The 12,041-nt window shown below is 38.5% G+C and overlaps 1 protein-coding gene across 1 annotated transcript; it reads left to right on the top strand.

Annotated features, from left to right (window-relative positions):
* The first annotated feature begins 397 nt into the window (after window positions 1-397).
* PDHA1 (pyruvate dehydrogenase E1 subunit alpha 1) lies at window positions 398-10,405 on the top strand. Its single transcript, XM_053457313.1, has 11 exons — window positions 398-581; window positions 3,726-3,794; window positions 4,453-4,626; window positions 5,791-5,917; window positions 7,154-7,245; window positions 7,456-7,548; window positions 8,035-8,190; window positions 8,599-8,670; window positions 8,750-8,817; window positions 9,315-9,423; window positions 9,866-10,405. The coding sequence occupies exons 1-11, from the start codon at window positions 519-521 to the stop codon at window positions 10,028-10,030; spliced, it is 1,188 nt and encodes a 395-aa protein (XP_053313288.1). The 5' UTR covers window positions 398-518; the 3' UTR covers window positions 10,031-10,405.
* The last annotated feature ends 1,636 nt before the right edge of the window (window positions 10,406-12,041 follow it).

Below are 12,041 nucleotides of genomic sequence, written 5' to 3'. Positions count from 1 at the left end.
ATATATACATGTTTACAACTACGTAGTCCGTTTATCTTAATAACAAACGTCGTCTGGGGCCGGTGATGACGGCGGTAACAATAATGTCTAACACACATAAAGTACTGAGGTCCGGTGAAAATCAGAAAGAAGGCGTACCGCTATATATATATTTAAGAGTTTTAAACACTAAAGCAGCACGCTCAAGTGGCCAATGGCTAATAAATCCCTCCAGTTTGGTGGTCTGATTCGTATAGGTTTTTATTGCTGTTCCAAAGCTCTATTTCAACGATATTCACTAACGACGTTCTTCAAATACGTTTCTGCAAAGATTGAGACGTGACGGTAAAGCCGACTTGTGTCTCTAGTATGTAGATATCTATGGCGAGAGACCGTGTTGGGTAGGCGCGGTTCTGACGTCTGTAGGACGCGCCGTATCACTGTGTAGGCCTCTCAGAAGGTTACCGGTGGCGGGTCAGGCTTGAGGTCGTTTGTGTCACTGGTTTTTGGATCACAGCTAGAAGTCGGACCGGCCGCCCATGCAAAAGATGTTGTCTCTTCTGTCCCGTGTTTTCCAGGGCCCTGCCCAGAAACCTGTCACTGTAAGTACCCCAGGGGAGGAAGAAGGGCAAGTGGAGGTGGGCAGAGTGCTATTGCAGACCTATGTGGAGGCAAACCATAACACACCAAAACCTGTCATGCAACGTATATTAAATGCGTAGACTTAATGTGAGTTATTCATGACATGTTATGGGAATGTTTTGCACCCCGAATGACATTTTCCATAATGTAATGTTATATATCGTACCATGTTAAAGCATACTGTAGAAACCATGTAAGAACTCTCTTCTAAATAAATCTCAGGGCATAAGCATTTTGGGAAGTGGATATCTTTTTACTTCTCATATCCGTTGCGTAGAAACACAAGTGATCCCTTCTACTTTCTCAAAGTAGCCCAAAATTCTGCGTGCTCATATGCAAGAAATGAACGTATCTGAATGACTGGTGATAGTCTGCACACGCATGAGCATTTACTGCCCGCTACTTATTTCAGGTATGACCAACAGTCCCGCTGTACCCTGTTACATGTAGATGATGTCTATCATGATCCAACCATGCAAAAGCCTTGCTGACTACTTTTCTGGCACTTGCTGTCATTATACATACGTTTAGGGATATTTGAGGTACATGTCAGAAATAATACGGGTCCCTTTACTCCGGATTTCCGACAATGTTTACATTTTAACATTAAATATTGTGAAGTTGACTAATGACAACAATGACATAGTGACAATTACATCACAGTTTAACTAACTTGACCTCTGCTCTCATCTTATGATAATGCTCTAAATTAGGAACGGCAGGAGAACTGCACTTTTAACTCACCGACTTCACTTGGCAATAAAATAGTAATGCATAATAAATATATAGTTAAATTGGTGAGATTATTGCTAATTACCTTAATTAAACCTTACATTACACACGGCTAGCCTTTCTTACAAAGAGTTCACAATTTATAATGAATTTTGACAGTCGATGCCACAGCTTTCTTACCAATGTCCGCTTTAGTTAATAAACCCCCCTATCTCCATCCCTTGGGAATTAGATGCTATTTGCACCATGTGTTCTACTGAAAAACTCAAAACAATCCTGCCTAAAAGTGCCTATGAACGTGACATAATATGAGACGTGGATTGTGAAGTTACGATTGTTCACGTGACGGATCCGTATGGCTCCAGAAACACCTTTTTCCTGCAGGCGTTGCCATGTATTTTCAGCTATAGTTAAATACTGCATATTTTGTGAAAAACATTTTCTATACATTAGATGCACCACATTTTACGGAGTGATTATATGTCTTGTATTGACAAATCATCTTGGTGGATTCCAGATAATGGTTTATACATTGAGACATTCAGGCTTTTCCTTCGGGATTTTTTTTTCTTTTTTTGGGCTTGAGGTGGCTTTACGTGACATGGCTATGGCTGAGCCGTGGCTAGGCACTGGACAGCGTATGTGCCATTCTTGTGGAACGCTTGTGCTGGAATTATTTCCATCATGTGCAAGTCACATTGTCCTTTACAAGTCTCACCTCTCAAAACATATCTTCACGACAACATGCGCATATAAGAGAAATCTGTAAACCATCTGCCTATGGGAGCGGCAAAATAACTGATATTCCATAGACGTTGGGCCATGAGACATTCATCAATGTAGTGAGTTTATAGTAGTGCTATGAAACTATTCTTGGTGATAACCCACCTTCTTTCTTTCTTTCTTTTATTTTTTATTATTATATTCTTAAAGGGGAAGTCCCATTGGAACTTCGAGCTTTTAATGTATACAGTGATATAGTCTAGCGTTGAAGAAAATCCTGGTTTTATTTAATTTCAACTTCCTTTATCTGCATACCGGAAAGCTGCTATTTTTCATAATATTTTGGCTGACTTTCCCTTATTAAACTCTTCACCGAGCTTTTATTTTTATTGCAACGCTAGTGAAGGTCCCCTATAGGCTTTCATTAGCCAGAGTCTTCAGCCAGGTAGTTAAGACTGAGTAATTCTATTTACAAGACAGTATGTGTCTTTATAGTAGGTTGGGCTAAAAACGCATACACTTAATACAATATCTTATTTTATTATTTGGGTCTTTATGTTTTATAGACATATAAACCTTTTTGAAAGTGAACAGGTAATCGGGCATTAGAGCGAAAAGATTTAAAGTCCTCAGAAAATAAATGTTAGTGCAGTAATACTATTTGTAACATTAAGCATAGTGCGTTACCATCAACACACGGGGCGCATCTAAATCCTTCCTTCCTTGTAAAATATTTTCTTTTTTTATGTCCTGGGTTTGCGGCTGCTTAGGGGGCCACAAGTGAGGTAAGTTAGGATATCATTTTTTTTCCTGACTTTCATTTCATTGCTTGGTCCTTGTGCATTATTTCTCATGTCTGCTTTCAAATGTGAGCATGAGCAAAATACATTTTTTTACATTAAAAATGGGTTCGTTATTAATATTATATGGAAACTTAATTTCGTGTTCTTGCCATAAGAACCCGCTATATTAGTAAGTCTTGACTTCTAGACAGGCCCTTAGCCAGTTCTCGGTAAAGTAAAAACAGTATTGTTGGCAGGGCTAGGCTAAAACGGCCATCTCCTAGGGCCCCAAACTTTGCCGGTGTTCATTAGAAATGACAAGACCAACGTTCCGTGCTATTCACTGCTGAAAATCACTTGCTGTTTAACACATGTTGTAGTTCCAGGGCCCCCAAGGGTCAAATTAGCCAGGGTCTCTGATCCTCATTGGAACGCCCTTGCTATTTTTATATACATTTATTTTATTTATTTTGCTTGTGTCTTGGTGAGATTATCTTAACAAAAACTTTTTTTTTCCAGCCTGGCTATTCCATCTAGATTTCATCAATTATATGACTGTAGAGGTTCTGTGTAGCAGAAGAATGTATGGGGTTGTGAGCTGCCAGTTTGTGCTAATCAATAATGAAAATGTTTATATTTTGGTAGCACATGGCTAATAAGCATTGTTGGTCTTACCTCTAAACACTGTTATGGTACAATGTTTGGAAATGTGTGATTCACAGACATTTAATGCATTCTTTTACATGTCTATTATGGACTTCTCATTCATTCGCAAATGTCTTATTTCAGAATATGGTTACTTTCCAAACCTGTAGCGCTTGATGTCCAGTTTAATTGCGTAAGTTTTGTTTTTCCTGTCCTTTACAGGCAGTTCGTGTTATGGTGGCATCTCGTAACTATGCAGACTTTGCATCAGAAGCTACGTTTGATATCAAGGTAATACAGTAGACTTTGATATATCAATGAAATATCATCCATACATAAGTAATTATTTTAATCATGTTACTTTCCATTAGTGAGTGCTTGGTTCTAGACTGAACTATAAAACAGAAGAAAAAGACACTGGTTTTAAATGGATTTTGCATGTGATAATTAAAAGATAATGGGATATCTTCCATATAGTTAAGACAGTAAAAATGCTGGTAAGATAACTATAACATAGGATGTAAGCAACTGATTACATACCGCAGAACAAAATCATGTGGTTCTGTGTTCTTGATAATTACATTTTTGTGACACACGTCTCTGAAATTGACATTCTGATATTTATGAAGTTGCTACTTACAAAACAGACCTTGCAGGCTTCCCTGCAAAGGTCCCTTTTTTAAGGGACAAAAATAGGTCATGTGCAAAAGAGGCCTTAATTGTTTATACACTGCATTTCTTCTGGTGATCTGGAAGGCAAACGCCCCTGCTCTAAATGATAAGCTTCTTTGAGCGGCATTTATCTTGTTTAATTATCATTCTATCAGAAATTGCTTCAGCTATAGAATGCTTATATACACTCCCAATGTACAAGCGCTTTACATAGTTTATAGTTTAAACAGTTATTTTTATGTAGACCAGGATGAAACGCCTTTTTATTTCCTCGCAGAAATCTGATGTCTATCGTTTGGATGAGGCTCCTCCAACTCAGGCTGTCCTCACACGAGAAGAGGGCCTGCAATATTACAGAACTATGCAGACCATCCGGCGCATGGAGCTGAAGTCAGATCAGTTGTACAAGCAGAAGATCATTCGTGGGTTCTGCCATCTTTATGATGGTCAGGTAAGAAGAGTTGCAAAAACTATGTACCAATGAACAGTGTAACTCTTTGCACTAAAGTCTTAAACATAACTCATTTTACCTCAGCCTTTTTCACTTGTGGAATAAGATCTCCAACAAGCCAGTCTGCTCTTGGGCAGGCACACCAATGCAGACCCATGGTTAAACCACGTGATACTGTGACAATATATAAAATGAGGCCAGAGCATCTCTCTCAGCTAGGCGTTGACTGATGTTTTGTTAGGACCACATAAATGACATGGTTCTGTAGCAGCAACAGATTCCACAGAGCTTTAGGTGTAGCGTATGCAGAAATTTGTCAGTGGTTTGTAATGCAAAAACAGAAGGAACATGGTTATATGGACCGTATAAGACTAAACAGGGCTATCAGAACACATCCTTCTCCACCAAGGGACTATATTGGTAGGTGCCTTTTCCTTATTACTCTTTTTTTGCATATTGCACTCACAGTGATGAGCTTTCAAAGATACTGTTCCACCTAGAATTTTATTCTTACCTTTTTTAAAAACTTAAATGATTATGTACTAGTCTTGCGTGCATATTAAATAAACCTATTCATGTTTAGAAAAAAACGTACCCTTTGTCTACTTTTTTCCCCTCTGCACTGCTCTGCCTGCCAGCCAATGTCTGACATCCCCAGCATAGTGTTTGCTTGAAGGTCTTCTAGTTTAAAGGGGACTGGAAATGGTTGTAGGAGGTTATGCTGCTGTGATGCAATTCATTATGCGGCACTTATCTGGTGATATTTTATGATGCACCCTAGGTGGAACAGCATAATTTATAAAATGTTTAAAGGTGATAGAAATGGATATGTCCAGCAACTAAAAGAAGGTATGTGGTTTCTTTGACTGTGTATCTGAATTGTATAATCGGCAAATATAGATGAATATTTTTAGTTCCAGCAGCTTTTAGAATGGTGAGGGCCGCAGTTGATAGTTTCTGATTTCTTAAGAGGTCCATTGGTTATCAGCTCTCTGCCTGCTTGTCATTTTGCACTATTAACATGTTGAGGTGAGGGAAGTAACATTTCTGGCATATAAAATACCAATATTTTACCAACTCAAAGAATACTATTGTACATTTGTGAATGTTTTCTGATGTGGTAAAAATGAGGTTTTTATGTATAACCATGTGCCTCTTTTACAGGAAGCATGTTGTGTGGGCATGGAAGCTGCAATCAACCCTACCGACCACCTAATCACAGCTTATCGAGCCCATGGTTACACCTACACTCGGGGTGTGTCTGTGAAGGAAATCTTAGCTGAGCTTACTGGTAAGTCCCATGAGGTACACTCACATTAATTGTGGTGTTTAAATGCGTCATTTTCAGGTTTTCTTACTCAAAACTATTTTAATTTTTTTGTGATTTCAAATGTTTGTAGTATACATATACGTGACTGGGAATTACAGATTAACAGTACTGTTAATACACTTCTCCTGCAAACCCTTAGTTCTCATGACATCTCAAAACCTACCTCTTTGACCATTCCTTAAGCGTCTTCTTCTACTGTTATTCTCTGTTGGTATGCCCCAAGGTTCAATGTTGACAACATGGACTCTCCTGACCTCTTATTCTCTCATCTAAATAGCCTCACTTCTGTATTTCTGAAGTCACATACTTGGTTTCCAAGATGTAGCATCTGGTTATTTCCCAAATCGTATTTGTTCACAGTTCCTGATATCTGTATCGCTCTTGGGAATTCTACAATCTACCCAACGGTCAGGTTTGCTGCCTTGGTGTTACACTTGACTCTGCACTCCCCTTTACACCTCATATCCAGTCAATCATGAATCCTGAAATCTGACCTTTCCTCACACAAGACTATACTATATCACTAATCAATTCCCTTGTCATATCCTGACTGGATATTTGCAGCTCCCTAGTTACTTTCCCCTCCAACACCTCTATATATTTTTATACCATCAGTCTCCATCTGCTGTCCCTCTGTGACAGTAGCTCTGCTGGCTCCCTGTGCCCTCAAAAATTAAATTTAAACTCCTCACCACCAACTACCCCTTTTCATGACACATGACTTGTGTCTCCTGAGCCATCATCACTTGTTCCCATACGTGTATCCAGTATCTTACCTATGCCGCACCTATTCTTTGAAATTCTCTGCCCTTCTTTCATACTTTCTCCTACTTATTCTACAGTTAAAATGTCACTAAATGCCCACCTGTTTAGAGCATTTTGGAATCTATTGCTAGTATCCTCAACATGCTTCCTGAAGAAACCATCCACCCTCCCAACCTTTTGAGTTCTCCACGCCACTGATTTCTCCGCATCGTATTAGCTACAAGAAATCATCCTTACTCTTCCTCTCGTTTCCCTCAACCTCATAATAAACTGTAAGCTCGCTAGATCAGGCCCCCTTCTCTTTCTATACTGATATGCCGTAATGTATTTTAGTATTGTTGTCATTTTTTTTTTGTATACTGTTAATTTTCTGTCTACCTATTGTAATAGTGCTGCTAGAGCTTTATACATAAATGTAATGTTCCCAACCAGGAAGAAAAGGAGGCTGTGCCAAAGGCAAAGGGGGATCTATGCATATGTACGCCAAGAACTTCTATGGTGGAAACGGCATTGTGGGGGCTCAGGTATAAGTTGTTTATGTGTTTATAAACTGGTATCAGTCTCATACAATTGTGAGGATCACATAGAAGGCCCTTCTTCACCGACTGCTAAATATTGCTTTGTCACTTAAGACACCAGTAGTTTTCAGAAGATTTGTGAAATACATTTAATGGTGTCTCCCCCGTGTGTTACTAAATGACCTTACCTAACCTTGTTCCATTCTTATCCCCTAGGTTCCTCTAGGAGCAGGCATAGCATTGGCCTGCAAATATTTTGGAAACGATGAGATATGTTTGGCTTTGTATGGTGATGGTGCTGCTAATCAGGTAAACAGTACTGCCAGGTGCATGTGTATTAGTCATATTTATTACCTTCAGTTATGTCGCTAAAAGGTTTAATGTTCCTTAGTTCTCGCACAATTGAGATGTATGTATAACAAGTTTGGGGTCTTAAAGTTGTGGAGACCTTTCGTTCAATATTGTATATAACTTTTTTCACTTCAAGTATGTGGCTAGCTAAAATACAAAAAAATCATCCCCACAGGCAGTTTGGTGTAGCGAATGAATGTCAAGTAATTCCTAGGGCATGTTTGTATTTCTAACTCTTTAGGTAAAGCAGCCTTCCAGTAGACGTGGTTAATATTAAGGGAGGGGTTTTAAGCAATAACAAGATAGGCATTGGGCTATTGTGAATATAAGACATTTATAGTTCACAAGATAAAAGAAGTCTAATCTCAGAATTTCTATGACAGATCTGTAGTAATTTTTGTTATATATAAGTTAATATATAAGTATTTTTTTCTTGGTTTTCAGGGTCAGATTTTTGAAACCTATAATATGGCTGCTCTGTGGAAGCTTCCCTGCATCTTTATTTGTGAAAATAACCGGTACGGTATGGGTACATCTGTGGAGAGGGCAGCGGCCAGTACAGACTATTACAAACGTGGAGAGTTTATCCCAGGCCTCAGGGTGAGTAGTACATTCAAATATAGCTGGACGTTCCTCCTAAAGGATACTCTATAATCAAGAGTCTTCAAATAATACCATTGTTAAAACGGGATCTCTTCCTTTTTAATTGTTTGAAGTCGGTTATTAGTGTGCTACAATAAAATGATTATAACTATTCTTTTAAGTGCATCATTTTGTAGAAGCTACAAATTAAAGGTTAATATTTATTTCTTAGTACAGCGATAAATATTTAGTTATATGCTGCATTTAATGTTATTTTATTGAATTAGAAATCCATAGAGGGTTTTGTTCTTTTAAAGGGAATTAAAATTTGTAAGAATTAGGAAAGTATTCCTTAATACATGTGTGCATATAGAAATGTTGTTTTTCTACCATTGTATGTGACTTCATAATAACTTTCTCTTGTAGGTTGATGGCATGGATATTCTTTGTGTCAGAGAAGCTACAAAATTTGCAGCCAATCATTGTAGATCTGGAAAGGTATGTTTCTGATCTTTCTGGTTTTCATATGCATTTGCCTTCATATAGACAATAATTTAACATACATTTTCATTATCAGGGTCCTATTTTGATGGAACTTCAGACCTACCGTTACCATGGACACAGCATGAGTGATCCTGGAGTAAGGTAATTGCTCCTATACTTGCTCCCATACCACTGGGAACAAATGTGCACTTTTTACCCAATCATGTGCCATCAGTAGCAAGAATCGTTTTATAAATTATCAATCCAAATAGACCTTGTTAACCTTCAAAATGTATAGGGTTGCTTGAAGAGATGCTTTATATATATATATATATATATATATATATATATATATATATATATATATTACACAAAAACCCAGATTTGCAGCAGGGGATCTGACACCAATTACAAATATTGCCTCTTAAGCGCTTAACATTTTTATGCCTGTTTGGTTTCACCTCCTATATCCCTTGATATTACTGTATAATGCAATGCAATCAAGGTGTTTTTTAAATTTATTTATATATAATGTGTCTGCATCTTTTTCTTTGTAGTAAATGGTGTGTGTTTGTCTATGTATATGTGTATATATATATCTTGGCATGTAGACTGTCCTATCAAAGACTGATCAACATGTTATCTGTATTTTTTTCCAGCTACCGTACCAGAGAAGAAATTCAGGAAGTAAGGAGTAAAAGTGACCCAATCACTCTTCTTAAAGACAGAATGTTAAACAATAATCTATCTAGTGTGGAGGAATTAAAGGTAACGTGTCTCACAAGTTCTCTCTATACACGGTCTCTTCGCTCTGTTTATGTCTTGAAATCTCCCTCTTCATTACACCTCTCCATCTGCCCATGCTACTCTTCACATTGGGCCCTTTCTTCATCCTCAAATCTGGTCTGAAAGAATAACATCAGAATATTTACATGGTGAAACATATATAAATCAGTATACATCTCTGATTACTATTTTAAATAAAACAAAGTACTTTATACCAGCATTTTCCAAGCCAGTCATCACATGCCACTTCTGACCCATGTTTAGATATTAAATCCTCTTTTTCAAATTGTTGTGTTTTATGAACATTGGACTGTTGGTGATCATTCAGATCATGTTTGAGAAAGAGGAAAGAAATATTACTAAAATTATGGACATAACTACTTTTGGTAACCTGTGTTGTTCATCCTGTTTTGCTTTCAAATAGGAAATTGACGTTGAGGTGCGGAAAGAAATTGAAGAAGCTGCCCAGTTTGCCACCACTGATCCAGAACCACCACTGGAGGAGCTGGCAAACCACATTTATCACAATGAACCAGCCTTTGATGTCCGAGGAGCAAACCCTTGGATCAAATATAAGTCTGCCAGCTAAACCCCACTTTATGTTCAGTCTCTCAGTTAGCCTGTTACTCTATTGCCCCTTTAATGAGAACTGGTTCATATTACCCTGTCTGCCAGTGTTGGGGTCATAGTTTGACTTCCATTTCAGACCTTCCATTTTAAACGTTTTGGGTATGTTACTTGGTCGGATAAAGACTTAAACACCAGCCCAGCAACTGCTTATGTTATGCTGATGAAGCTTTCAGAACCCCTTTCCTTGGTGTGAGCCACCTTGGTTGTCCATACCATTTTTTTTTCCAGATATATTATTTATAGTAAAACTACCATTTTAAAAAGTATCCAGAAAGCTAATCATGTCATACCATGTATGCATCATATTTCATTAAAATTGGGCTTGATATATAAACTATGTATTTTCTTTTTTTAATTGAAAAAAATTATATAATGCGTTTAGTAGTTGAGATAACACTATCCTGTATATCAAAGAAAATGTTCTCACAAAATGTCACTTTTAGTAAATAGTTTGAAGTCTCTGTTACAGTTTCGTTTTAATGATCGGTTTAGTGAATTCAGAGTTGTAGAACATTTTTTATTTTTTCAGGGTGTGTATGTATGTATGTGTATATACAGTATGTATGTGTATATACAGCATGTATACATATTAGCACTGTGCGAACATTTAGACAGGTATTAACAAATGCTGTAAGGTAAGAATACTTTTAAAAATAGCCGTTAATGGTCTATTTTTCTCAATTTAACAAGATGCAAAAGGAAATCTGGACCCTATCAACTCAATCTCATCCAAGCAGTCCTCTCCTATTGTTTCACTTCCCCCTCAATCACTGACTAAATTATAAACTCGCAAGTGTAGGGCCCTACTTTAAATTATCCCGCTGATTGTAACAGCGCTACGGAATTTGCTAATGTAATGTTTTAGGCACTGTTTTTTAGGATATACCGGTACATCTATAGGGACTAGAAGGGGTTGATTCTATTTCAAAATAAGGCTCCATTCAGATTCAGCACATATTTAGAAGATACTGTTGGTATGTTTTATTGTAGAAACACAATATTAGCATTGTCACAAAGTGCAAGATACTATATAACAGCTCATACATACACTATCTCACAAAAAGTCTAAACCTTGGCATCAAAAGTAAGTGCACCCATAAGTGGAAATGTCCAAATTGGGCCCAAAGTGCCAGAATTTTGTGTCACCATTAACCATGGAGTTCACCAGAGCTGACAACATCACGGAGCTGGTGGATGTTAGAGACCTTGGGCTTGCCGCCACACGCTTGACACCATGTGAACCAAATAAGTTTATTTTGGTCTCATCGGACCATAGGACATGGTTCCAGTAATCCATGTCCTTAGTCTGCTTGTCTTTAGCAAACTGTTTGCGGGTTTTCCTGTGCATCATCTTTAGAAGAGGCTTCCTTCTGAGATGCAGTGAGCAGCGTATGGTGTGAGCACAGGCTGACCCCCCACCCCTTAACCTCTGCAGCAATGCTGGCAGCACTCATCGGTCTATTTCCCAAAGACAACCTCTGGATATGACGCTGAGCACATGCACTCAACTTCTTTGGTTGACCATGGTGAGGCCTGTTTTGAGTGGAACCTGTCCTGTGAAACCGCTGTATGGTCTTGCCCACTGTGCTGCAGCTCAGTTTCTGGGTCTTGGCAATCTTCTTATAGCCTAGGCCAGGGGTAGGCAACCTTCGGCACTCCTGATGTTGTGGACTGCATCTCCCATAATGCTCTTAGTCATAATGCTGGCAAAGCATCAAGGGAAATGTAGTTTACAACATCTGGAGTGCTGAAGATTGCCTACCCCTCAAATCTGCTCCGCTCCTCATCTGCGAGGGAGTGGCTGTGTAAATTTAGCTCCGCCCCTCATATGCGAAAGATTGGATGTGCAGATTTAGCCCTGCCCATCTCAGAGTGAGTAGCTGTGCACATTTAGCCCCGCCCCTCATCTGCGAGTGAGTGGCTGTGCAGATTTAGCTCCGCTCTCATCTGAGAGGGAGTGGCTGTGCAAA

Source organism: Spea bombifrons, chromosome 2, assembly GCF_027358695.1.
Source record: "Spea bombifrons isolate aSpeBom1 chromosome 2, aSpeBom1.2.pri, whole genome shotgun sequence".
NCBI classification, from domain to species: Eukaryota; Metazoa; Chordata; class Amphibia; order Anura; family Pelobatidae; genus Spea; species Spea bombifrons.
Note: the sequence above shows the minus strand (reverse complement) of the source record. Positions and strands in the feature narration are given on the sequence as shown.